The sequence below is a fragment of the Amphibalanus amphitrite genome, unplaced genomic scaffold (assembly GCF_019059575.1).
Source record: "Amphibalanus amphitrite isolate SeventyFive unplaced genomic scaffold, NRLGWU_Aamphi_draft 000808F_arrow, whole genome shotgun sequence".
Lineage (NCBI taxonomy): Eukaryota > Metazoa > Arthropoda > Thecostraca > Balanomorpha > Balanidae > Amphibalanus > Amphibalanus amphitrite.
In genome coordinates, this window is record NW_024882302.1 from 173,646 (window position 1) to 201,137 (window position 27,492).

Below are 27,492 nucleotides of genomic sequence, written 5' to 3' on the forward strand. Positions count from 1 at the left end.
CCCTTTAAATAGCTGTCAAGCCAGCTGACGTCAGGGATGCTGTACCATGGCAGCTTGTCCAGGAAGACACGGTGGTCGACGCTGTCGAACGCCTTTGATAGAGCTATCGCCGTTACCGACGATAGCAGGCAATGGTCGGTGTTACTGACCAGGCGCTCGACAGGGTCGACCACGGCATCCTCCGTTGAATGATGTGACCGATACGCGTATTGATTGGGCGACAGCAGGTGGTGCGATTCTAGGTAGCCGGTTAACTGCACACAGACAATTTTTCTAAGAGTTTAGACAGTACACTTAAAAGCGAAATTGGCCTATGGTTCAATGGTTTTGTTAAGTCACCAGACTTTGGAATTGGTACGACATATGCCATTTTTCAACACTCGGGAGAGACGCCTGTTTTAAAGGAAGACTGCCACCTTCAAAAAGTTTTCTCAGATCGGCCTATGATTTATTCCCTGGACAAAACAAAATTTTAGAATTCACCTGACAAAGTATCATCGCGTGAATCGCGAAAAAATTATCGATTATCATACAATTATCAATCGGTTAATGTCTAGCGACAATGTTTACACATCACTAGACTTCAAGGTCATAAGATTATTACATTTTATTTGAAAAAGTAAGGTATTTTATGATTTACTAATATATGATTTCATAAGAAATTGGCCATATTTAATTTATTTTGCATTTAACTTCGTAAAACATTTAAAAATCATGGCTTTATTTGGAATGGGTCTGGCCCATGTTAAACCCCATTTCCCACACTTTTTTGAAAAAATGAACTACTGAATATATAAGTTTAACTTTTATTTTGACACTACAAAATTCTTCTCTGATCTCGAAACAATCAAAGTTTTGACATATATTTGCCAAAAGATAAGAAAATTCATGTTTCAAAGTTATCGATAAACAGTAGAGATGTCGGTTTTCTTGGACTAAAAAAATGGCATCAAACTGAACTTTGGTCTCCGATTTCTCGCAAACGGGTTCGAATTTCGGAAAACCGACTTCAGTCTGGGACATAGGTGGCTCAGCTCTAGTGAAAACCGTTTTGTGAAAAAAAGGTGGCAGTCTACCTTTAAGGACAGGCTTACAATGCGTAACAGGCGAGGCCTAACGACATGCAGACGGCGCCGAATAGCAAAAGGAGGTTCACCATCCAGCCCCACTGCTCTGGACGCGCTCATGCTTGGAATGCAGCGCGACAGTTCCGGCAGTGTCGCCGGACGGAACCGGAAGCCGGCGGAGCAAACGGTGGGTGGACGCGGGCTGTGATCAGTGATCACCGCCGGTTGCAGCATCTCGCAGCTCGGTGGCGTTGCGGGATCCCACCGTGGCGAAGTGCTCATTCAGCTTGTCCGCCCAGGTGGTAGCCTGATCCGGCGTTACATCTGCGCTGACGGAAGGGTGAGGTTCGCCAGTGGCACGGAGCTGTCGGAAATTCCGCCAGCAGTCTCCTCGACCTCCCGATGCCAACTTGCCGCAAAGAAAATCTCGCCGTGTGCTGATGACCTGGCTCTTCACCAAGTTTCTAAGTCGTGTGAAATCGTTCTTGGATTCAGGAGTTCGTAAGCAGAGCCAGGTGTCCCGGGCAGCGTCACGCTCTGACATTAGCGCTCTGAGTGCAGGGTCATCTGATATCCACGGGCAGTCTGGCTTGCCGACCCGACCCGTACCTGCCGCGCTGGACAGTGGCGGTCGAAAACAATTCCAGATGAACATAAACTCACGGACGCAATGGTTAATCGGTGGCGTCATTCACGGCAGACCAATCTGCTACGAGAATGTCCAAGGAGATGGCGTCCCAGTCGCAGCGAATATCATGTTAGTTTTTGTCGCAGATGATGTCTTTATGCATTTAGGCCAGGTCGGGTCAGGTCAGGTCAGGTCAATCAGTAGGGGTCCTGCCGGGTATTCGTAGTACGTGTCAACCGCCTCTGACAGCTTCGTAGCATGTTACGGAGGCACCAAAAGTCAAAACTACTTTGTAAACGTTCAAATGGTTGCTAAATTCGAAATCAGCTAAAAAAAAAAAACTAGCCCAGAAACATGTAAAACTCGAAAAAGTGGACCGAGGTCATCAAAGGTCAATATTCACCTGACCTTCAGGTGACCTTGACATCCACCCTTATGCATGGGAGAAACATGAAATCACATATTTGAACGCTTGAAACCACGAAAAGACTGCAAGCGCGCGGCTAATGCGAGCCGACTTTCGCCGAATCGCGATTCCGGCCAAACATGGTCTCGGGAAATAGGTCACAGGTCAAAGGTCCTTTGGGTCAGGGTCATGAAATTTTCAGGGTGGGTGTGAAATTGATCAACGCCAGGGTACCAGTCGGGGGAGGTTTGGTCAATCGTTTTCATTTTTAGCCCGTGCTATTTTTGTCACACGTGCCGAAAATGGCAACGATTCTGCTATTTTCGACAACAATGAAGCCGATTTCACTCCTCAGCGATGAAATCACGACTTTGGAAAGATAAGGACTGATTTTGGAAAAGAAGTGCTGCCATCTGGTGCAAGAAGAAAAAGCCAGCTTTAATATGCCCGTTGTTTGTATGGTGGTTTGTTTTGTGGCCTGACGTTGGAACTTAACCCGCGCCCTGGTGGGGTCTGTTTATAACGCGACCTGGTGGGGGGGGGGGGGGCTATTTTTTGCCCCCCCCCCCTCGTATCTCCGAAACTACTGGGCGGACCCGGAAAATTCAAACGGCGTTCGAAAGGCCTGTCAAATTTGTCGAGGGAAACCAGATTTCATTGACCTCGGGGTCACCGATGACGTCACAGGTCAGGTCAAAGATGAAATGTTTCACCGTTCACGGGTCTACTAGGGAATGCGCTATAACACCAAGGAAAACGCATTTTGTCGAGAATCAGCGATAGGGCGTCAGTTGCCTAGTAGATATGTTGCTATTAGAGGTCACTGACAATACCAGGTCAGGTCACAGGTCAGGTCACCAAGGGTCACAGGTCAGGTCACATGAACCCAACTTTACTAAGGTTGTGTGATGCGTGTTTTATGGCCAATTTTTCATTTCCAACTCAATGGTGTTGGTTATAAGACTATCAGGTACGGCTTAGGACACTTTCTGGTGAAGGTCAGGTCAAGGTCAGGTCAAGGCCAGGTCAAAAAAGGTCAAATTTTAAAGTTGATAGTTTTGCATAAAATGGGTATTGATTCGATGCAGCTCGTCACGGGGAGTCTAATGGTGGTCTTTTTTTTGCGCTACGGGGTCTAGAATTGCTAAAAATTGAGTTTGAAAATGTGACGTCATCAATTTTGAACAGTTTTTTTCGCTATAACTTCGCCAAAAAAAGAGGTATCAATCTCAAATTTGGTATGTGGATGGAAGGCGATAAGTACACCTTTTTTCAATCCGAATCGGCATCCGTTCATTCAAATACGGCAGCGGGCACCTTATCTCGACAGGCACTCCAACAACTCGACACTGGAGCACGCATTTCGACACGTTTCACGGATTTAGACTAGCATCTGTTGATATTCGACCAGGGTCATTGAACAGCAGCAGGGGCATTTAATATCGACAAGGGGCATTCTGTTTTGTCATATTGTATTTTACGTCGGCAGTTTGCAGCCAAGCTAGACAATGGTCAATTTATCTCATCAGTGAATTAAGCAACTCTTATCTTTTCGGAAAGGCATTTTAAGCATGTGCGTTAAAATGTTCCATGGTGCTGTAAAGAGACACTCAATATGGGCGCTTGGTTGCTAAGTAACCACACCTTTTTCAATCCGAATCGGCAACCGTTCATTGGAATACGGCAACGGGCACCTAATTTCGTCAGTCGCTCTGGAACCCCTACACCGGTTCGTCCCTAACATTAACCACTTCCGGCACACAAGCTGACCTCATTCGAGGTCACCATCCTTGCGTCACTCTGTGACAATGTGGAAGCACTGGCGAATCCAAAGGGCGACGGGGGTCATTCGGAGCCACGCTCCTGGCAAATCCAAAGGTTGAGGTTGGTCATTCGGGCCGGGGCCTCGCTCTTTTCAACGCATCTTAAGTTGACATGTTTTAGCCGTATTTATTGCATGAAAAACAAAAATATTGATTTTTTCATTTGTGTCGATCTGTCGACACATTGTGAGTGGCGCTGACCGCCAGCGCGGATTGTTCAGGTCTGCCGAGATGGGAATGGGCGTGTCACCCTAGAGAGGCAACAATGTTTGCAGGACGGCGGTGGGGTCAGTCATGGTCAACTGTATTTCTGGACAAAAAAAAAAACTGCCCTCTGGAAAGGTGGAAACCCTACGGGCTGACCCATCGATCGCTTTGGCTGCATATCCGTAGCGGGACAGTTTTATACCGGCGCATTGTCAGCCGCCGCAGCTCACCGGTCACTGGTAGACTCACCCAAATGTTTCCTTCGCATGATCTTCTCATCTCACGACTCTGACATGGCTTGCTAGCCTACTCACCCTCCATTCACAAAAAAAAAACGTTTAGACCTTAGAACCACGGCTTTGGCGTATTTTGTGTTCCATTAATCCAAGGGAAGTCTAATAAAAGGAAAAGTGCCATAAATTCAAGTGGTAAGCATTGTAAACACATCAATATACAAAATGTGGTATGAAATTTGCTTGATTTTGCTTGTAATAACTGAAACGAAACTGAATGACTATTGCCATTGTAAAATGAAATTTGCCTTTTCCAATGCCCGATATCACAGTCCTATGCCGTGTGCCGAAATCCTTTGGCCAGTGTCGAAACCCCGCTCAGTGTCGAAATTAAATGCCCCATGTCACGCTGCTGCATTATGCCGAGTTTGGAGCGTGGTTTGTCGAAAGCGCACTCTGGCTGACGTTCCTAATGCAGATCTGCCGAAACTAACTGACCGGATGCCGATTCGGATTGAAAAAAGGTGTACTATCACATATATTCCGTTTTTTTGCGAAATTCAAAAAACTTTTTGGATTTTTCGACTATTATATCAAAAAAATCTATTTTTTTGATTTTTTGGGATCAAAATCCAAAAATTTCAAAAATCCGAGATAGCAGTTTTGTAGTCCTGTCAATTCTACAGCTTTTATGTCTTTATCATTTCTGTATTTGCAAAGCTATAGGCCTGACAGCTCTTCCCGCGAAACCCTTTTTTGGGTCGAAAACGGCAGAACATGACGTCACTCTGACGTCATTTCCGGCCAACCTATCATAGCCTTTGGAAAAATTTTGGTCACAATGTGTAAAATTGATGTCCGGGAGGGTACTGAAAGTTTGGTGACGATCGGCGCAGCGGTTCTGGAGATATATCGAAAAATCTGGAGGGGGGGGGGGCAAAAAATAGCCCCCCCCCACCAGGTCGCGGGTTAAAATTGAAGCATCCGAAAATGATCGATACCTATTGATCGATAACATGATGTTGATGAAAAAAAAATACATGTTGAGAGAGGTCATTTTATCCAGATGCGGTGGTTTACTTCTTGAAATTATTTTTACTAATTGACGGCCATGCATCATCCGTCATAACATGGCGGTCGTCATACACAAAAATAATTTCAAGAAGTAAACCACCGCATCTGGATGAAATCCAGATGCGCCTTTCAACTTAACATATTATTTTTTTCATCAAAATTATGTTTTCGATCAATATTGATCATTTTCGGATGCTGCAAATTGAAGTTCCAACTTCAGGCCACAAAAAAATGGTATCCGTCAATGTTGGACTACCATACAAACAACGGCCATATTAAAGCTGGTTTATTCTTCTTGCACCAGGTGGCAGCACTTCTTTTTCCAAAATCATTGCTTGTATTTGCAACATCGTGATTTCCTCGCTGAGGAGTGAAATCGGCCTCATCGTTGCCAAAAATAGCTGATACCGTTGTCATTTTGGCACACGGTTGCCAAAAATGGCATGTGCTAAAAATGACAACGATTGACCAAACGTCCTCCGACTGGTACTGAAAGTTTCGTCGCGATCGGCCGCTTTTTACGCGAGTTATTTGCCAAAAACCGTGGGGGTGGGGTTGCATCAACCCCCTGCCCTATGCCGGCGAGGGTTAAGTTGAATCCACTCAGAGGTGGAACTTTTTGTTTTTCATTGGGGTTGTAGTTTGCCGGAGCCCACGGTATACCCCCACCAAAACCCGAAAAGTCCCCGGATTCGGCCCACTATTTTTCGGGAGGGGCCCACATTTTCATTTACAAAAAAAGTGGTCCATCTTCAGGGAGAGACGGCTGACCCTGTCGTCCCTCCATTGGCTATGTGCCTGGTTGTAGGTACTCGGGTATCGCCACCATGGTCGTGGCCATAGGCGGCGGAACGGGGAGGGCACCGGGGCACCTCGCCCCCTTTGATTTTGGCATTTTAACATTAGCCCTACCTATGGGCGTTGCATGGAAAGAATGGGACCAAAAGTCGGCAGTGCCCCCTTTAATTGAGGGTGTTCCGCCGCCACTGGTCGTGGCGATTCGGAAACGGTAGGTAAACGCCCAAAATCACAGTCCCTATGAATACTTGTTTCTTTCCACATTTGACACAAACATTACTCAGTATTGGAGCAAGGCTCTTTCCCTACGAGTAACAATTTGAGCCACTCGTGGCAATTGACAAAGAAGACCTAAACAGGAATACGTTATTTTTAGACTAAAAAACTTAAAACGAGTCCATCTTTGTATATTAATGCCACGGTCGTCTGGAATACGTCTATTACGGAAACGGGTAGTAGAAACCGGAATAGTGACTGATCAGACATGAGATATTTTGCAAACGAGGACAACATACCGAACACAATGCCGCAAAGGAACCTAACACTGGATCTAAATAATCTCAATCTGAGGAAATTAAATAATAATGCCACAGCCTTTTCATATCACCGAATACTTCAGATGATCTTCTTTTTTCAACGAGCAAATGTAGGTATTATGCATTGTTTGGCGAATCGTAAACAAAACTCATACTCTTCACAGCCACGATGGCTAGGAACACATCACGGCTTGTCTGTCTGCCCCTGAGACACTGAACGTACACCGATTTTCAGCTAAATCGAAAGACCCCGCCGTTTACCGTTAAAATGTAAATTGGCCGTTAATTCGTTAACGTTGCAAAATACCACCCCAAAGAGGTAGGTACATTTTCGGAATCAGCGCATCGAGGAGGCCCTGTATATAGATTTTCAGCCAAATCGAAAGACGCCGCCGTTTCCCGTTAAAATGTTAATTTGTCGTTAACTCGTTAACGGTGCAAAATACTACCTCAAAGAAGTACATTTTCGGAATCAGCGCATCAAACAGACCCTGTATACTAATTTCCAGCTAAATCGAAAGACCCCGCCGTTTCCGGTTAAAATGTTAATTAGCCGTTTCAAAATACCACCCCAAAGAGGTACATTTTCGGAATCAGCGCATCGAGGGGGCCCTGTACACCGATTTTCAGCTAAATCGAAAGACCCCGCCGTTTCCCGTTAACATGTTAATTAGTCGTTAACTCGTTAACGGTGCAAAATACCACCCCAAAGAGGTACATTTTCGGAATCAGCGCATCGAGGAGGCCCTGTACACCGATTTTCAGCTAAATCGAAAGACCCCGCTGGTTCCTGTTAAAATGATAAGTAGTCGTTAACTCGTTAACAGTGCAAAATACCACCCCAAAGAGTTACATTCTCGGAATCAGCGCATCGAGGATGCCCTGTATACCGATTTTTAGCCAAATCGAAAGACCCCGCCGTTTCCCGTTAAAATGCTAATTGGTCGTTAACTCGTTAACGGTGCAAACTACCACATCAAAGATGTACATTTTCGGAATCAGCGCATCAAACAGGCCCTGTATACCAATTTTCAGCTAAATCGAAAGACCCCGCCGTTTCCGGTTAAAATGTTAATTAGCCGTTAACTCGTTAACGGTGCAAATACCACCTCAAAGAGGTACATTTTCGGAATCAGCGCATCGAGGAGGCCTTGTACACCGATTTTTAGCTAAATCGAAAGACCCCGCCGTTTCCCGTTAAAATGTTAATTAGTCGTTAACTCGTTAACGGTGCAAAATACCACCCCAAAGAGGTACATTTTCGGAATCAGCGCATCGAGGAGGCCCTGTACACCGATTTTCAGCTAAATCGAAAGACCCCGCTGGTTCCTGTTAAAATGATAAGTAGTCGTTAACCCGGCAGTTGCTGGGGTATTTCGCCACCCACCATTTGCTGGGGGGGGGGGGGGCGTTAAACGCCCCCAGCCGATAACTCGAGAACCAATAGGCGCAGCGAAACGCACGAGGCGGCAAACGAAAGAGCTCGACGAGACGCTTCAGATGAGTACTTTAAAGTTGAATTTTGAGGTCACAGGTCGGGTCAAGGTCAGGTCAAACACCTGAAATCGGGCTTTCAGTAGCATGGACTTCAGGACTTCGCAATGGGCGCCTCTCGTCATAAACTCTGTCAAAACGGTGCACAATCCATCATATAAGGCCTACAAGAGTGTCAGCTCCATGTAGGGGTCAGTCAAGCATAGGTCAGGGTCAAGGTCAGGTCAACCGGATAGGCACATATCCCCGAAAATCAAAACTGATATTCGCAACCTGTGACACATGTTTTATAGGTAATTTGGGGCGTAGAACACGATAGTGACATTCATTTTATCATATGTGTACGTGTTTGGCTCAAAAAGTTCAATTTAAGAAATGCATGTATCATGGTCGTGAAGAAGTCACGAAAAATTGCCAAGATTCAGTTCAAGATTATGGAAAATGCGGAACGATAATCAATAATCGAGGATAGCCATTTGATTGATCATGGTATTGGCAGTCTAATGGCGTTTACGGCATGTCTGTATGTCTATTTTGTGATTTTATATGATTTTTTGAACATATGCCGTTTTTGGTCGAAAACTCAGAAATCATGACGTCACTAAAACCTCGATATCTCAAAAATTTTCCGACCGATTTTTTTGAAACTTTGTCACAATAAACTTCAATCAATTCTCTACAGGTACCCAAAATTTGGCGCGCCTGCGGCGCGCCGTTTTTATGCTATGGCCCGGCGAAAAAAGTGGGGGCGTTTAACGCCCCCCCCCCCAGCAACTCGCGGGTTAACTCGTTGACAGTGCAAAATACCACCCCAAAGAGTTACATTCTCGGAATCAGCGCATCGAGGATGCCCTGTATACCGATTTTTAGCCAAATCGAAAGACCCCGCCGTTTCCCGTTAAAATGCTAATTGGTCGTTAACTCGTTAACGGTGCAAACTACCACATCAAAGAAGTACATTTTCGGAATCAGCGCATCAAACAGGCCCTGTATACCAATTTTCAGCTAAATCGAAAGACCCCGCCGTTTCCGGTTAAAATGTTAATTAGCCGTTAACTCGTTAACGGTGCAAATACCACCTCAAAGAGGTACATTTTCGGAATCAGCGCATCGAGGAGGCCCTGTACACCGATTTTTAGCTAAATCGAAAGACCCCGCCGTTTCCCGTTAAAATGTTAATTAGTCGTTAACTCGTTAACGGTGCAAAATACCAACCCAAAGAGGTACATTTTCGGAATCAGCGCATCGAGGAGGCCCTGGATACCGATTTTCAGCCAAATCGAAAGACACCGAAATATGCGGCTGTGAGGCTGATATTCGTTGCTGCTGAATTGACAGACGTCGCCAAAACCTTGCATTTGTATCAGATGCGTCACGTTGGCTTACATATGACTTAGTTTGCATTCTGTTCGCGAACCTGTCAGTAAGATTATCAGCACTAATTATCGCACAGGATTGGTTGTTATGGTCGTCAACGTTGGTTTTAAGTGTCGTCATTTTAGCCAAATATTCGTGCTGATTGGTGGTATTGTGCCAACTGACAAAATTGCGATCAGAGTGATATTTCACTTAAGTTCTGTGGTTCTGTGGTCGTTGACACGCAATATTATGGTCAGATTATGGTGGTAGAATGCTACATAGGGTGGAGGCTTAGGTTAGGTTAATTTATTTCTGAAGCTTACTGTTGTCTGTCAAACTTTTCATATATGCTTATCTATTTGATAAGCACAGCCCACAAGTATGAAATGTTTAGTGAGAAAACCCAACAGTACAGTGGCGGATCCAGGGGGGGGGGGCAAAATGGGCATTTGCCCCTCCCAAACGGCATAATTTAAACATTATGCCTATGGACGAGGCATGGAAAGAATCGATAAGTTGTTATGGTCCCCCCCCCAAAAAAACTGAGCTGGATCCGCCACTGCAAAAGTATGATGAATGTTATGATTTGTTTGCTTCACACTTTCATGTTACATGTTAAGATTTTTTGGAACACTTTCAATATGATTCACTTAGTATGCTTAAGAAGTGTGCAGTGATTAACTTTCATATCATGCTCAGTGGAATAATATGTTCTTAACAGAGCACTTTCAATGTTTTTAGCATCTGGGATTCAAAAAGATGTCCTAATTTATTGATATCTTCACTTTCTTGATACATCTCAATTATCTGCTTCTGTATGATACATATTTTGTTCATTTTCATGTGTTTTAGGCTGATTCTTAATTTTCCAATGTTGGGGTTGTAGTTTTGCCATTGGGGTTGTACTTTTAAAAGTTGGGGTTGTAGCTACACCCCCCACAGTATATAAAGTTCCGCATGTGAATCCACTGTAATTGCAAGCCAGGTACCCCAATTTAGCAATCTCTGTTGTGATGCCTGCTGCTGAGCCGGCGCAATCAGCTGTTTGCCGGCCGCCGGCCGGCGCCTGATAGGTAGGCTGTACCGGCGCGCGGTTTCCGGCGTCCTTTTGTAATACGGCGCAGTTCACGGCCGAGCTCAATACAGTTCACATCGGGAGTCGCGTGTGCGTCTGGGGCGGACGAATCGCGACGATAATTAATGTGCTATCGAACCATTATTAACATAGACTTAAATGTAAAACCATAACATGGCGTGGTCTGTATAATTTACTTTTTGAGTACAGGAAGCGGGCGCGAAACAGTGAACGATTTTCTCTGTGGATTGAAGGGGATTGCATCGTTCTGTGATTTCTGTCACCACTGCCAGGACAACAGGTTCAGAGATCGAGTCGTTGTCGGCACGCGAGACGAAGAAGCACGCCTCAGAATGTTGGAAGAGCCGGATCTCACGCTTCAGAAGGCAGTGGATATCGCCTGAGCGTCAGAGAATGCCGCCTCCAACAGCTCAGCCATTCGTGAACCAGCTGGCTCGACCCTGGCGAGGGTCTCTCAGTACCAGCGCAGCCGCGGTCGCCCGAGAGACCGGTCGACAGAGAAGATGTGCCCCGGCTGCGGTGGCGAAGTTCACCGTAGCGCCAGCGACTGCAGGGCCGTCAAGAAGACCTGCCGAGCTCGTGGCAAGGTAAGCCACTTCGCGTCTGTCTGCCGCAGTCGCAGCGCCAGTCACTCGCGCGCTCCGCCGGCGAGCACGGACCGGACCCAGCGGAGGTCTGATAGAGGCAGACGCGTGTCGCTCATCACGATGCAGACGCGAGTGGCATCTGCACCTGCCAGACAAATAGTGGACCAGGAGCACCGATACTGCATGATCCAAGGCCTGCACACGACGCGTGCTCCGCAGATCCAGATTCTGCTGCATCGGAGTGATGGTCGCAGGCAACAAACGACATGGACGCCAGATACAGGCGCTGAGGTGTCTGTAATCTCTCTGGAGGCAGCGAAGTAGATGGGCATCAACGTCAAGAAGCTGACGCCGCCCTCTGGAAGCCTGTTCGCAGCTGACGAACGAGAACTGCCCTGCCTGGGAGGTTGCCAAGTCGCACTGCAGCTGGGAAGCATCAAGAGGACGATAGCCGTCGAAGCTGCACAGCTCGCTACTGCCATGGCACGACGCTGTTCGAAAGCAGAGGCGTGCCATCGGCTGAAGAAGGGCGGAAGCACTTCTCAGCGATGAAGGAAGCCTTCCCACGAGTGTTTGACGTCACCTCGAAGTTGCGCAAGATGTCCGGAGGCTCAATGGCCATCGAATTGACTGAAGACGCCACACCAGTTGCCGTCTCCACAGCTCGCAGTGTACTGTTCTGCTGGCGTGACGACATTCGGCGCCAGCTGAATGAGCTGCTGGAGAGTGACGTGATCGAGCCGGTGTAGCATCCGACCGAGTGGTGCCACCCCATCGTGCCGGTGGCGAAGCGGTCGCCGGACGGCACGGTCTCTGGCTGCCGTCTGACGGTCGACCTCACCAAGCTGAATCGATTCGTCATGAGGCCAGCGTACCCAGTCAGGTCGCAGCACGACGCTGTGGCTTCGATCGGCAGTGGTGCAAACTTCTACACGAAGCTGGATAGCAGGTCTGGCTACCACCAGATCCCCATCAGCGAGGAGGACCAAGACAAGACGTGCTTCATCATGCCATGGGGCCGTTTCCGCTACAAACGTGCCGTCATGGATCTGATCTCGTCAGGAGACGAGTACAACCGAAGAGGCGACGCTGCTCTCGGTGACATCTCTCAGACATGCAAAGTCGTAGACGATATTCTGGCGTACGACTCGAGCTACTCAGTTCACCTGGAGCACGTATGGAACGTATGGAATAGCATCATGCAGAGATGCGATGACCACGGGATGACACTGAACCCAGATAAGTGTTCCTTCGCCGGGAATGAGGTGGGGTTCTGTGGATTCAAGATCGACCAGATAGGCAACACCGCAGACAACAAGAGGGTGCGAGCCATCGCGGAGTTTCTGCAGCCGGCGTGCCTCACGGACCTCGGATCGTTTCTCGGTCTCGTGAACCAGCTGGGTGACTTCTCACCAGACGTCTAGGCCGCCGCCGAGCATCTGAGACACTTCCTTCGACCGAAGAACGAGTGAGTGTGGACGCTGCTGCACTCCAAAGCCTTCGGTGACGTGAAGAAGGCACTGGTCTCGCCACCAGTTCTCGACTTCTTTGACCCGCGGCGCCGGACAGTCCTGGAGACCGACGCCGCTCGCCTGCGAGGGCTGGGTTTCTGTCTGCGGCAACAGGATGCAGATGGACGATGGAAACTGATTCAGTGTGGGTCTGGTTTTCTGACCGATGTGGAGTCCCGCTACGCCGTCTGCGAGATTGAGATGCTGGCAGTTTCATGGGCTTGTCGGAAGTGCAGCATGTACAGGTCTCGAGAGATTGAGCGGTAGGTTTTGCACTTTTACGTTTCCGGTAATATCTCAGAAACTAATCGATCTACGATGAAGCCATTTTGCACGATCATGGCCGGCTTGTTACCCAACAAGTCGATCGCATCTTCAACATTTAAAAGCTTAAGACGACGAAGATATAGCCTGAAGTACACTAAATTTTCTAGGTGCAAAACCTACCGCTAAAACCCGCGAGACCTGTACCTCTCGGGCATGCAGCAGTTCGAGGTGGTCACAGACCACCGACCGCTCGTTCCAGTGCTGAACTCCAAGAGCCTCATCGACATCGACAACCCGCGACTGCAACGACTACGGCAACGTCTCACGCCGTTCAACTTCGTCGCTGTGTGGCGGCAAGGGAAACTGCGCGCGATCCCGGATGCGCTCTCCCGGGCTCCGGTGGATACTCCGACTCCAGACGACGAAGAGGCGGAGAAGGAGGAAGCCCACCAGATCGCAAGCCTGATCGCCAGGATCGCCACGGCTGATCCGACCGAGGAAGACTCACTGTTCCCGGACGCTACTCTGCAGAGGGTCCGGGCGGCGTCTGAGCGTGATGCAGAGCTCGGCGCCCTCGTGGTGGTCGACGTGGTCTTGGCCAAGACGTGGTCTTGGCTGGCTTTCCAGACCACAAGTCGCAGCTGGAGCCGACGCTGCGGCCCTACTGGACAGCGAGAGACCGTCTCGCCGTGGACGGCAGCCTGTTGGTATGCGGGCAGCGACTCCTGATTCCTGAGAGTCTGCGTCGGGAGACGCTCGAGCGGCTTCACGCCAGCCATCAAGGTGTGGAGCGCACCAAGCGTCGGGCTAAACAAGTTGTCTACTGGCCCGGGCTTGACCAGGACATCGCCAACTTCGTCAGAGCGTGCAAGTCCTGCCAGATCTTTCTCCCAAGCCAGCAAAAGGAACCGCTAGTCTCCGAGGCGGTACCGACTCAAGTCTTCGAGGCCGTCTCAGCGGACTACTTTTCGTGGGCTGGTCGCACGTATCTTGTATACGTAGACCGCCTCTCTGGATGGCTGTTCGTCTTTCATTGCTCTGGAGAGACGTCGGTGAAGGACCTGGTGTCCAGCCTGAGGGTCGCCTTCGCGGCCACTGGGGCACCCAAGACTCTGCGAACGGACGGAGGGCCGCAGTTCGCAGCCCGTCACACCCGCGACTTCCTGCGACGGTGGGGAGTGACCACGTGATCTCCACTCCGCATTTTCCTCAGTCGAACGGACATGCGGAGTCTCCAGTGAAGGCAGTAAACAGGCTCGTGCAGAAGGTCAGCGACCGAGGTAACCTGGACAGCGACGCGTTCGCGCACGGCCTCTTGGAGCTGCGGAACGCGCCTCGGGCCGATGGTCGCTCCCCTGCCCAGACACTGTACGGTCACCCGCTGCGCTCTACCGTGCCAGCTCACCACCGAGCGTTTGCCGAGGTGTGGCAGCGCGCGGCGGAGGAGTGTGTGATGAGAGAGCAGCCGCTCTGAAGTCCCAGACTGCGGAACGCTACGACGCGAGCGCCCGCTCGCTGAGACCTCTGCGCATCGGTCCACAGATTCTCCTGCAACATCCAAAGACTGGTTTGTGGGACCGGACAGGCGTCGTCGTTGGCATCGGAAGCCGACGAGACTACCTGGCCCGCCTGCCAAGCGGCCGCACCTACTGGCGGAATCGACGATACCTCCGCCCCGCTGCGGCCGACGGTGACCACGTCACCCGATGGCAGCCGAGACGCCATCACCGAAGACGGCAACAGCGGCCGGGCCAGCGCCCGAACCAGGACCGCCGACAGCGGGACCCCAGTCGCTAACAAAGTCCCCCGCAGTCGCCCTGGCGCAGCGACCCCCGCGCCTGACGCCTCTGTGAGGCGCAACAAACGACTTCGTCGACAGCCTAAGAGGCTGACTGTGACCTGGTCGGACCCAGTGTATGAGTTTGTGTAGCCATCGTGCGCTGGCACGCGTTGGTGCACTTGTGTTTGTCGGAGGCAACGTTTTTGTTCTTGAGACGTGTTGTCTCCCCCACGTCTGGGGGGAGGTGTTGTGGTGCGTGCTACTGAGCCGGCGCAATCAGCTGTTTGCCGGCCGCCGGCCGGCGCCTGATAGGTAGGCTGTACCGGCGCGCGGTTTCCGGCGTCCTTTTGTAATGTGTCTCAGTTCACGGCCGAGCTCAATACAGTTCACATCGGGAGTCGCGTGTGCGTCTGGGGCGGCGGAATCCCGACGATAATTAATTTGCTATCGAACCATTATGTAAAACCATAACAATCTCAACTCGCAACTCATGTGAAGGTGGGATGGTCACTTAAATAGCGCTTACTTTGACCTGACCTCTGACGTCATTAGTGACCTGAAGAAAAAAAATTACAGCTTAACTGACAGTTCATGTGCGTGGCTGAAAAATACCGTCTGGATTTTGAAAATCAGTCGTTAATTTTCGAAGATCTGAGGGGGTGGAGGGACCAAAAGGCCACAACGGTTGCCAGGGTCCGGTAATTGTCCAATGGGGCGCGGGTTATAAATGACCTTATTTTTTTCATTGCACCTCGCACATGGCGCTCTGACGTGTGACGGCGCGCGTGCGCTGCCCCTGCTCAGGTCCGCGGTGGGCTTCCTGGAATCTGGGCGTCTTCCTCTGCATCCGCTGCGCCGGCATCCACCGCAACCTGGGCGTGCACATCTCCAAGGTGAAGTCGGTCAACCTGGACACGTGGAAGCCGGAGCAGGCCGTGGTGAGTCGCCGCCAGCTGCCCCGTGCCCGGCTAACCCGCCGGTGCGCCAGCGGAGGCGGCCTTTTACGTCCTCTTCTATTTTTTTTTGCGATTGGTTGGGCACTGACGTAATCAGTGTAATACTGGTACAGTGGAATCCGCTTAACCCGCGTCCTGCTGTGTGTGTGTGTGTGTGTGTGGGGGGGGGTTGAACACCCCCTGTGGTTTTTCGCGAATATCTACAAAACGGTGGCGCCGTTTTTGGTACACCTTATCATACATCTTTTCTACATGTGTTGTAAAAATTTCAGACCCAGGTCGCTTAAGATCAGGTCACCAGGTCAGGTCAAGTGACCTCACTACATAAAAAGTTTCAATACCTATCTGCCAAAGCTACACCGAGTGACCGATCGCTTTGAAACTTTCAGAGATTGATAAGAGCAGCAATATGTATAAGATGTTTATCTTGGAATTTTGACATCGATGACCTAAGGTCAGGTCAATTTTGCGACTTCCCCATTATAAGACAATGGGAGAAAATTGAAAGTCTCCTTTTTAGACGGAAATCATTTAAAACACTCTATAACGCTGAATTACTGATATTTTTGACACACTGAACATGAAAATGGCAACCGTGACCCCTTTTTATGCCCCTGAGGTCATCTCAGGTCACCAATGGTTAATGGTATCTGTTTTTTTTCGCGAATAACTTTTGATAGAGGCATGCTAGAGCGATGAAAACACCTTAGTTGTGTTTGGCTTGACGATACGGATCGACTGATATGCAACTTGACCCTTACCGGTCAGGTCACGACCTTGACCTGAGGTCAAATTTTCAAATTGACGTGTCAAGGTCAAGTGATGGTTTATTCCACGCGTCTTGGCGAGAGGAACACGATGCTGATAAAATAAAGTTCGTGCAAGGTTTGAGTCAAAAGTTATTGCAGAAAAACGGTTTCCGAAAAATCGGCTATTTTGGCAGTTTTGCCCCCTGCAGGCAAAACCGTTGACGGTAGGTCAAATCTGAGAGAATTACTCAGAAAGAACGCTAATAGGGCTACCAAATGCGCTTTTCCGCGGCGCTGAACCTTTATTAGTTTACGAGCTGTTCGTCGATTTGTTGAAAGTAGTCGACATCTGACCTACAAATCGGCGAATTTTGGCCTTCAATGACCTCTGGTGACCAGACCTTTGTCCTGACCAAAAGAGTGACTGAAGTTATTTCTTCCTTATTTTTGACGCTCTTTCGAACGCCGCCTTTCCCGTATCGCTACGCGGCCCAGGAGCCGAGTTAGAAGGGGGGGGGGGGTGTTTAACCCCCCACCCCCCACCAGCAGGGCGTGGAAATCCAGGACTCCCAGTCGGGCGCGGGTTAATGATTCCACCTTGGTGGGAAGGTGTTTCGGATTTATTAAGCGGTGGCTTTATTAACCGGAGTCAATTATTTTCATTAACCCTATTAGTGGCAGGGGGGGTTGTTTTTATCCACCCCTCAGGTTTTTCGGGAATATCTCCGAAACCGCTGAAGCTACGATGCTGAAATTTTCTGACTTTCCTAAAACTAAATTGGGCACATTCCCTGAAAATTTCAACTTCATAACTTTACCAGGGGCGGCTCCAGAGCACTGGGAATTGGGGGTCCTATTCGTGAAGCGAGTCATTTGGGCGAAGATCACGATGCTGCACCAGTTTTACGAACAGTGAATGAAAGGTATCATGTGATAACATATACAAGTTATTGTGCATCCTCTTTTGACACGTTTTTGCTATAATAGGCGGATCCAGGCGTCCAAAAAGGGGGGTTATTTTTTACCTCCCAACATAGGTGCCCTGACACCGCCTATGCATGACCAATACAATTTTAGTCGTTCTCTCATAAGAAAATTGTAACATAACAAGACCATTGCCACCCTTTTTAGAAACAGTACCAACAAAAACCTTATTTACTATACTTTTTGTGTACCCCCAATCTCAATGATCTGTATCCGCCTATGATTTTTGAAAATGCATATTTTTAGGATCCATGTGAATTCCTGGTTCATTCTCTATCGATCGGCAAAAGTTGCGTTAAGATTGGTTCAGAAACCTGGCCGTGATAAACAGTCTAAAATGTATCTGCAATTTGCCCATTTTTACCCCCCTCTACCCCCCCCCTATTGACATTTTTTAATTTTTTTTTTTTTTTAGAAATGTAGATCTCGTTGAGCCAAATCGAATGCCGTTTGAATTTTGAAAATCGGCCGGTTAGATCTCGAGATATCAAGGGGGGGTCGTAAACAGCCCCCCCCATGCCACTAATATGGGGTAGCCAGGAGCCTGCCACTAATAGGGTTAAATAGGCATGTATTGAAGCTGCACGTTCCGTTCCCCTGCAATACAACGTATAGGCTAGCATTCCTCACGGCCTCACTTTTTCCAATCAAAGTGACCAGGGGCTCCGCCATCGGTGGGGTTGCGGGGGTCTGGACCCCAATTATTTGACTTTCGTAATGCAGCCTAATTTATAAATGCGTGCGTTTCAGGGTTGGACATCCCCCAAACCTGCGACCGTAGAAATGCCCCTGAAAGTGACCAGCGCACACTGCACAGCTGGGGCATTCACGATAGATCGTACCACTTTTTTCAATTTGACACCTTCATCTCTCAGATTTTGACGAGAATCGGTCTCAGGGGTAATCAGGGGCTCTGAATCCACCTGTAACAATTTCAGGCTTATCCGATAAGTATTTTTTGAGTTATGGTGTATAACATTTTTTGGATCTTGCTTTGCAGCGCTAAGTTTGGCGGGCTGTAACTCGAAGACGGATTATTCAAATGCCAAATGTTATATAGCATTGAACTTGCAATGAAACAGAGATTAATATGTATTTTTGAAATTTTGAAAATTACGCTTTTTTGATATATGACATATCGAGTTTTCCTTCATTTGTATTTTTTGGACTTTGGGACCAATTTTTTTTGAATTTTTGTTTTCATTAAAAAAATATTTGGCTCATTGTTAAGAAGTATGCAAAAAATTAGGAAGGTGTTCTTTCTATAAATGTATTTATTTTGCCTCACGATAACGGTCTCGAATAGTGATTTCGGGAGGGGAGCTTACAAATGGCGTGGTTAAGCTACCTAGTGACATCACGGGTTACTGATATTTCAATTGAGGTCCGAGTCATCTGAAAAAAAAAATGAAAAGAGGGTTCATCCAACCCTCTTTCCTATAAGCGCGGGAGTGAAAAAGGCTGTTTGGTTCTGTCATTGTTTTGGACGCCAATGACCACAGGTGTCCGAGATGGAAGTTACAGGACGCATATATGGTGTCCTCCAGAGGTCTCACTACTTGTGTATCTGGGAATCTTTAAAGGTCACATAAGGTCAGGCCGGTCACGTAACATCACTGTTATAAGTCAATGGGGAAATATAAAAAGCTGTTATTTTGGCGCCGAGAATGATCTGAAACTATCTCACGTACATGGTATCGTGATTTCACGTACTCTTTGCAATGTCCAATGCTTCACTTTTGCATTGCTAACCTTGCGTGACGTCATTTATGACGTCACTACGGTCGTGCGAGTTTTTCGTCAATAACTCCCGATCAAATTGAGCTAGAGAGTCGGGAAAGCCACCAATAGACCCGGAACGATCTTCCGAATCGAATGATATGCCATATGATATCCTTTGCCCAGCTTTGTGACCTGAGGGGCTCTGACCTGACCTTGACCCGAGATCAACTACTTAAGTTGACCTCACCCAAACAAAAAGCATATCATTCGACGGACCTGAGCTAGGCGAACACAATGATGCCAAAATCGCGGCTCTGTGGCAATTTTTTTGCGAAGTTATTTACTAAAAAACCGAACCCAAAACTTCAGTCACTTGACCTGACCTCAGACGCTACCGGTTAACCTGAGACCTTAAAATCGGTTACCAATCGCTGCAACTTGTAACGGCACACACGCACGTTTTTTCCGCGAGGCTCTAGCTCTATTAGAAGCGAAACGGCGTGCTGGGGTCGTATTAACCCCCTCGAAACCCATTTTGGTTGCGGAAAAATGAGTAACTTATAGAAAGAACACCTTTCTAATTTTTTGCATGTCGATTTGCAATGACATGAAGGTTATTTTGAAAAAAAATAGAAATGTGAAAAATTTTGGTCCCAAAAGTCATTAGAGGCAAATGAAAAAAGATTAAGATTTTTGTTCAACAAAGAAAATTTTTCTTTGGAATTTTTAAAAAGTAATATTTATCATTGATTCATCGCAAGCTGTGTGTGTTCACCGTTTGTTGGTTGCTTAACCCGTTCTTGAGTTATAGGCCATCAAACTCACCGTTATAAACCGAAGTTAAAAAATGTAATGCAATATAACTCAAAAAGTTTTGATCTGAGAAGTGTGATATTTTGCCAGGCGTCTTTGGGGCCTATGATTACCCCTAGAACCGATTTTCATTAAAATCTGATAGATGAGGGTGACGGGCCTGGTACGGTCTATCGTGGAATGCCCCAGCTGTCACAGCGATCAAGTCAACATATCCATCCATGCACCATCACTCCCCGTCACGCCTTCTATATCAACACGGAACAGCCGAGCGTGCCTGCTTTGCCAGGAACATTTCTTTGAGGTGCATGCTGATTGCGCTCTTTATAGCCCTGAACTTCCGTTTTTAGAACTTCGATTGCTGCAGACCGCTGCACCAGAGCGGTTCTTTGGGAGCGGTTTGGATGCCACATTTCGAGTGGGGAGACGTCACTGCGGACTTCGAAACTCCCAATTGGCTTAACCCGCCCCCGCTGGGGTCTGCCGACCAACGCGCCCTGCTGGGGGTGGGGGTGGGGGGTCAATTTGCCCCCACCAAGATCTCGAGAACCACGCAACATAGCGACAAGCGGTAAACGGTGTTGGATAGCCCCATCAGGGAACTACCTTGTGACCCAATTTCGTTGACCTAGTTCGAACCGATGACGTCACAGGTCAGGTTAAATGTCGAATTTTCACCGTTTACAGGCATTTCAAGAAATGCGTTGTAAAATCGAGTAAAATGCATTTCATTGAAAATCATCGATGGGGAAATGTTCTTCAAACATATTTTGCTAGTTGATGTCACTGATACCAGGTCAGGTCACAGAGGTTAGGTCACTGAGGGTCACATTATGAAAATATCATGTGAATATCATATGTGTGATTTTATGGTCCATTTTATATGCCAAATACGATTATGTGGGTCAGGCAGTCTTTAGGGTCAGTTTAGATTATGTTTCGGTGAAGGTCAATTCAAGGTCAGGTCAAGGTCAGGTCAAATTAGGTCAAATTTCAAAGTTGATATTTATGCATAAAATGGGTATCGATTCGATGCAGCTCGTCACGGGGAGTTCAATGGTGGTTTTTGTTTTGCGCTACGTGGTCTAGAATTGCTAAAAATTGAGTTAAATATGACGTCATCAATTTCGTACAGTTTTTTCGCTATGACTTGGCCAAAAAAGGAGATATCGATCTAAAATTTGGTATGTATATAAAAGAGCGCAGGGACTATCACATACAATCCGTTTTTTCGATATTCGGAAAATTTATGGATTTTTTTTGAGTTTTGCTAAAAAAATCATTTTTTTTTTATTTTTGGGGTCAAAATCGAAAAATTTTGAAAATCCGAGATAGCAGTTTTGTAGCGCTATTTTTGTCTACATAACCATATAAAGAACTTTGAAATTGCTTGGTAACTGTAGCTTTTGTGAGCGTTTCACGATTTCATGTTTTTTGCTCATTTTTGCTCGAACATGACCTCAGTTTGACCTCAATAACTCCTGACCTAAGGTGACCTAAGACTTGAAATTTGATGTGAAGGTGTCAAATTGATGCCCGGAAAGGTACTGAAAATTTGGCGGCGCTGCGCGCCGCCGTTTTCTTGCTATTTAGGAAAACCAGAGGGGGGGGGGGTCAAATTGCCCCCCCCCCAGCGGGCGAGGGTTAATTAAGAGGAGTGCGTGCTTTTATTAAGCGGATTTGTTAACTATTGGTATCCATGGAGAAAATCCGTGAACAGCTCAAGCGGCCACAATAAGTGGCTGGATTTATTTATTATCCAAGGATTTATGAAGCGGATGCTACTGTATTGGATTCTGATCTGGATATGAAGTTTGAAAATAATAGGTTGTATGGTGTTGCAAAATAGGGGAAGGTGGGTTAAGACGGCCCAGCGAGGCAAAACGGCCCACCAGCCTTCCCGGCTGAACCGCTGCAGTTATCTGCTGCTTTATGCGCGCACCTTTGTTTTCCTTCGCGCCAATAATGGCCACCTTGAGCTCATGTGGCCAGGATGCATAGCTTTTGAGCTATTGAGAGAAATGTTGCTTTTCGTCAAACTGATCTTAGTTGACGCGCATTTGGGATTTGCAAAATTTGCCAAATGTGTCTAAGAAACAGATGGCCGCGACATTCTGCTATGATATGCTGCGAAAAATTTGCCCCTGGCACTTCCCATTTGTTCAGGAATGGGGTTGTTTTGAAAAGGAAAATGGTGCTTGAGAGGTCGGCGCCAGTCATTCATGAAGGAGTTGGCGCCAGAGAAAACCTACAAAATACTCACGGATGGTGTCGATGCAAGCTGTCGGCTTTTAGGGAGAAGCGGATGTTGCCGGGGAGCTCGTCAAACCTAAATCCGACGCAGAAACTGCAGGGGATTCCCCTACAAGAGCTTGAAAGCTGGTGACCTTTTATCAGCCTCCGGCAGCCGACGGAGCGACGAAAATCGGTATGGGCAAATATTTTTGGAGATACAGCAAAGGGTTTGGTTTTCAACCCTCCGAATCAGTTGTCAAAGCATGCATATTTGTTTAGTGTACACACAGACACCAAAACATTAGATTTTTGGCCGGTTCTTATATGCTTTATTGGCATGGGAAATGTGTCAACTAACTTTTGAGACACCCTGCACAATGGAACAAATAATCATGCAGACCATTCACCTAAATGTTTTTGGAAACCTTTTGCCTTGTTTGATTCATTACGGTGTGTTTCATAAGGTAGCAAGCCTGTCTTAAATAGCCCACCGACTTTCGGTATATCTGTTTTCACGTCACCAGGGCTATATACAAAAAATACTTTCAAAATTTTACTGTCGTCAACTTTAAAATAGTCCTTGATGATCATCCTGTCATTTTGAAAGTTTAGGGTCACATCATATTATGATAACCTTAGCATATGGTGATGGAATTTTATACTCTACCGAATTGAAGTGTCCTACGGAAAAGGAAAAGATTGAATATAAAGGACATATAACAGTCTTTGCACAAACAATATCTGCCAAAGTTATCAAAATTTGATTTCCAATTGCGTGGCGTGTAAAAAATTATCTCTAGCGTGACCGATTTTCTTCATTTTCTTTCCAACTAAAACTGTCTCAAATAGCTCCACCCTATGGGGCTATTTGAGACAGGCTTTAACTAAAAAATAGCCTTAATCATTATTACTAGCTGAACAAAAATGCACCTATATGAAAGAGCTCACAGAGAAGGAGAACTACATTTTTGCAACTTACATGCTATAAGAAATATGAACCGTCTTCAAGGGAGAGGCCAAAAACTGTAAAATCCGTTTCAAATAGCCCCACTTTACGGTAGTAAATGGCTCCAAGTTAAATAAAAATGATAACCTCCATGTTATGATGACTTGAAGTTACCCGTCCGATAATACCAAAAGTTCCCCTACCCTATATTTTGGCTCCTTGAGGCTGAGCCGGTGCCCCCCCCCCCCCCCCCATCTTGCCCCAAGTTGTTCCGCCACCTATGTTCTCGAATAGTATGAACCCTCGCTGCGGCTTCCTCTCCTGCCCGGCCGTGCGAGCCGACCCTTCTGCTAACCAGACGCGTGCACATAGGCCATGCTTGTAATCTGACACCCTGCGATTTGTCCGTCTACCCTGCCGCTGTGCGACCGGCAGGCGCTGCAGCAGATGGGCAACAGCCGGGCACGAGCCGTGTACGAGGCCAACTTGCCGGACAACTTCCGGCGGCCGCAGACGGACTCGGCGCTGGAGGCGTTCATCCGGGCCAAGTACGAGCACAACAAGTACACGGCGCGCGAGTGGGTGCCGCCGCCGCTGCCCAAGGTGCGTCCCAGCCGGCACTCACCAGCACCACACTACCGAGCATAGGTCACATGCACGATTTGCCATTTAACATGCCAGCCTTAGGCACAGCCACAAGTGCGCAAGATACATTTAGATTCGTCATGTTGCTATTAAAATCGACACCACTCATTTAATTTAGGCATTGCTTAGGGTAGTGTGGGGTAATTTGAACATATTTTTACGTCTTCTCCGTTGTACCAAATTCCAGCTCAACCCTGGATGAAGAAAAACTGTTTCAGTAGCGCATGTGTCACTTGCTTTTACCATGCAAGCCTCATTTTTGGTCGAGCCGAGCATACCTTGAATAGCATAGCATCACTTCTCCACCAAGTCACGGTGTGTTCAAATTGCCCCACCGTGGGGTAATTTGAACATACTACCTTTACCTGCCATAGAAACGATAGTCTCGCCAGCACCGATGTTGTTTGACCCATAAACGAATAGGCAGAGCAATTCTAAACATACCTTCATTTGAAAAATCAACACAACAACAAAAATAACACTTGCAGAGTATCAATATCTGCATTCTGCACGCTGCACACCGGTCAGTTGACAGAATTCGCCTCTCTTCAATTAACAGAACGTCTATCATCTCCGTTCGATAAAAACTCTACCAAACCTTACTTCATCTGTTATAGTGGTGCCAATCGGAACCTAGACATTCGGAATTCCGATTCTTTATAATGTCCAATTCGGAATTGATTGCACAAAGGTGTAGCAGTCTGGACAACATTGGGCGATGGCCTGCCACACTTAAGCATTTTTATCAAGTAATCGTGCGTAGCATTGATTGGCGAATGGAAAGCTTGTTAAGCTCTCAATATAATGAACACTTTTCGGCTGGTAAAATTACATGATAAGCAATATAAATGACGGTTTTGAGTGTTGATAGCTGCATAATTTTCGGACATATTTGGACAAATAGTTGAGTTTAACATTTTTGGACGGAAAACCAACGAAAATGCCGTTTAATAGACGGATATTAGACGTAAATTATCTAAAACTGGCATCACTTATCTGCTATTGCTTTGGGACGAAAATATTGGCAAAAAAAACTGGGAGCGTTTTTTTTTCGGAGCTATCCCTGTCTTCATTGAAATCCTCACACTATGTTCAAATTACCCCACGCTAAAAGTTATTTTGCCATTTTTAAAAACAGGGTTCAAAAGCAAATTTCGTGGATTGAAGGCACTGATTAGGTCATTGTACAACAAAAGCCGTTGCGTATTAGGCGCTAGCAATGCAAGATTTTGCGCTGTAATGAAGTTGCAATGACGTGTTGTTAAGCGTTTATCCTTGCGAAATTGATTTTTTTACACTGTGCGTCAACATCTTCATTCCCTGAAACTTCAAACCCCGTTCATATGATAGCCCTTTTAGTTACGATAATTTCTCTCATTGGTCTTATTGTCATGCCACTTATGGATTTTCCGTAATTGTGTGTTATTCACACTATGTTCAAATTGCCCCACATGTTCAAATTACCCCACCCTACCCTTTTAACCCGCGCACCGACGGGGGGCGGATATCCGCCCCCCCCCCTGAGATTTTTCGTAGATAGCGGGAAAACCGCGGCGCTACGAAATTTGGTACGACTATTCTCTCATCAATTTTACACATGGCGTGCAAGTTTGAACCTCCTAACTTTTAAGGTCAGGTCACCAGGTCACTTTGAATGACCCCTCAAGTCACTTTTTTGCAACTTTGTCACCGTGCCAGAGCTACAGCAGATGTCGGAAGCCTTTGAAAGTCGCAGGATGTTATAAGGTCATTAGTAGCTACGATTTGTATGTCTCGGAATTTTGATATCGATGACCTAAGGTCAGGTCAATTTCTACACCTCCCCATTATAGGTAAGTCAATGGGGGGAAAATCAACTCCCTGTTTTTACCACTAAAATGGGTCAGAATGGCCCTATAAACCATACATGACTTCATATACGATCAACTTTCACTACCTTGAGGTCTGTTTTGCTGTTGGGCAGCTGTAAGGTCATATGACGTCATCAATTTCACCAAAGTTTCTTGCCAATAACTCCGTACAGGAACAAGATACAGCCGCGCGGATGGTCTCATTGTGTCCAGCTCGTCAAGGCGCATCGAATGATGTACATGACTCCACAGCCAAAGCAGGTCTGCGGAGGTAATGGATTTTTGGTGACTCCGACTCCGACTCTGGCTTTCAAAATTGACTCTGACTGAGTGGTCAGAACTGTCGACTCCGACCGACTACAGCTCCGACTAGGTACGGAACCCTGGCAGGACTGCGGAGGGGATAGCATTTCGGTGACTCTCACCTTTATGATAACTTAGCTGGATGTTTGCTTCTGTCTCGGTCGGCACTAGGCGCGGGGAGAGTGGTTGGGTCAGGGTGGGCACCGGGGACAAATTGTATAGCTCCCCATTCCATATGTTGCTTTCACTTGGACAACAAACGTTATTGATATTGAAATGTATCGTCATGCGTTTATCTCGGCTATTTTCGGTGACATGAATTTCCAAAAATGTAATTCAATGTGTTTCCATTAATTTTCTTGCCCTGTTCAGGGTCTCGTCCAACATGTTAACGGGGGGGGGGGGGCAAACCCCCGCAGTCACCGGCCTGCCCCCCCCCCCCAGTCAGGGTAAAAATGTCACTAGTGGGGGGGGGGGGGCGGCAAAAGCGAAAAGGCAAACGAATTTTTACTGCAAGGCGTCAGTGCACATAAAAACAAATGCGTAAACGAAACATGGCTGCAATGTGAGCACATTGATGTACCCGATTACCTCTGACTGTTTTCACGTGTTTATTTTGTTTACCTGATACATGCTTTTTTTTTTTCGCTCAGCAATACGTTACATTTCGGGTTTTCAGGCGACCTAACTCCGTGTCCCGCATATTCTCTTTCACGTATTCTCATATTGTTTCTGTCCTCGGGGCGTCAATCTGTTGTTTCTACCTATCGTCGTCCTCACTACGCGACGTCGAACTTCTGGCAGTGGCTGGACGGTCACCGGTGTGCGGCAAGAGTAGCTCCTAATCGTAATGAAGCAGGCTCCCATTCTGGGTGATCGTAAGCTCAGCCCGGTGGTCCGTCTCTGTGGACGGGAAAGACTAGTGTTTGTTACCAGAGGCCAACGTGGGTCCTGAAGCTGGCAATGGCCATCAGAGCGCGGCACCTGACGCTCATAAGCGGGCGGGGCCCATTAGAAACCGATGTGGTTCGCAAAAAAATATAGGTGTGCGTTCGTAATAAATTGCTAGGATAAGGTCAATCTCAATGTTCAGGTCATTCGTGGGCATCAATTGTCCATTTCGCTCGATTATTCTCAGAAAATATTTGATTTCAACGTTTTAATTGTACCTTGCAGGAACAGAAGAGCAGAAGCGCATACAAATAAGTGATGGCTCCCTTATAGCCATAACGGGAGCAAGATTCGTAGGTAAACGGGAATAAGTCGTTAATTTTTAACTCCGACGAACAGTAAAACATTCATGAGAGGCTGAAATCGTAAACAAATGACCAACTGAACACTCGCACCGACGGGGTCTGCGCCAACTTCGTACCGACGGGGGGGGGGGGGGGGTGGATGGCCACTCCGACCCGTTTAGTGATAA

The 27,492-nt window shown here is 47.2% G+C and overlaps 1 protein-coding gene across 2 annotated transcripts in view; it reads left to right on the forward strand.

Annotated features, from left to right (window-relative positions):
- The window catches only part of LOC122366459 (stromal membrane-associated protein 1-like), an 80,420-nt gene that overhangs the window by 7,390 nt on the left and 45,538 nt on the right, over positions 1-27,492 (forward strand). For both annotated transcript variants that reach the window (XM_043338749.1, XM_043338750.1), the window contains 2 exons: positions 15,671-15,804; positions 23,707-23,874. In XM_043338749.1, coding sequence (XP_043194684.1) covers positions 15,671-15,804; positions 23,707-23,874 — 302 coding nt within the window. The remainder of the gene's footprint in view (positions 1-15,670; positions 15,805-23,706; positions 23,875-27,492) is intronic.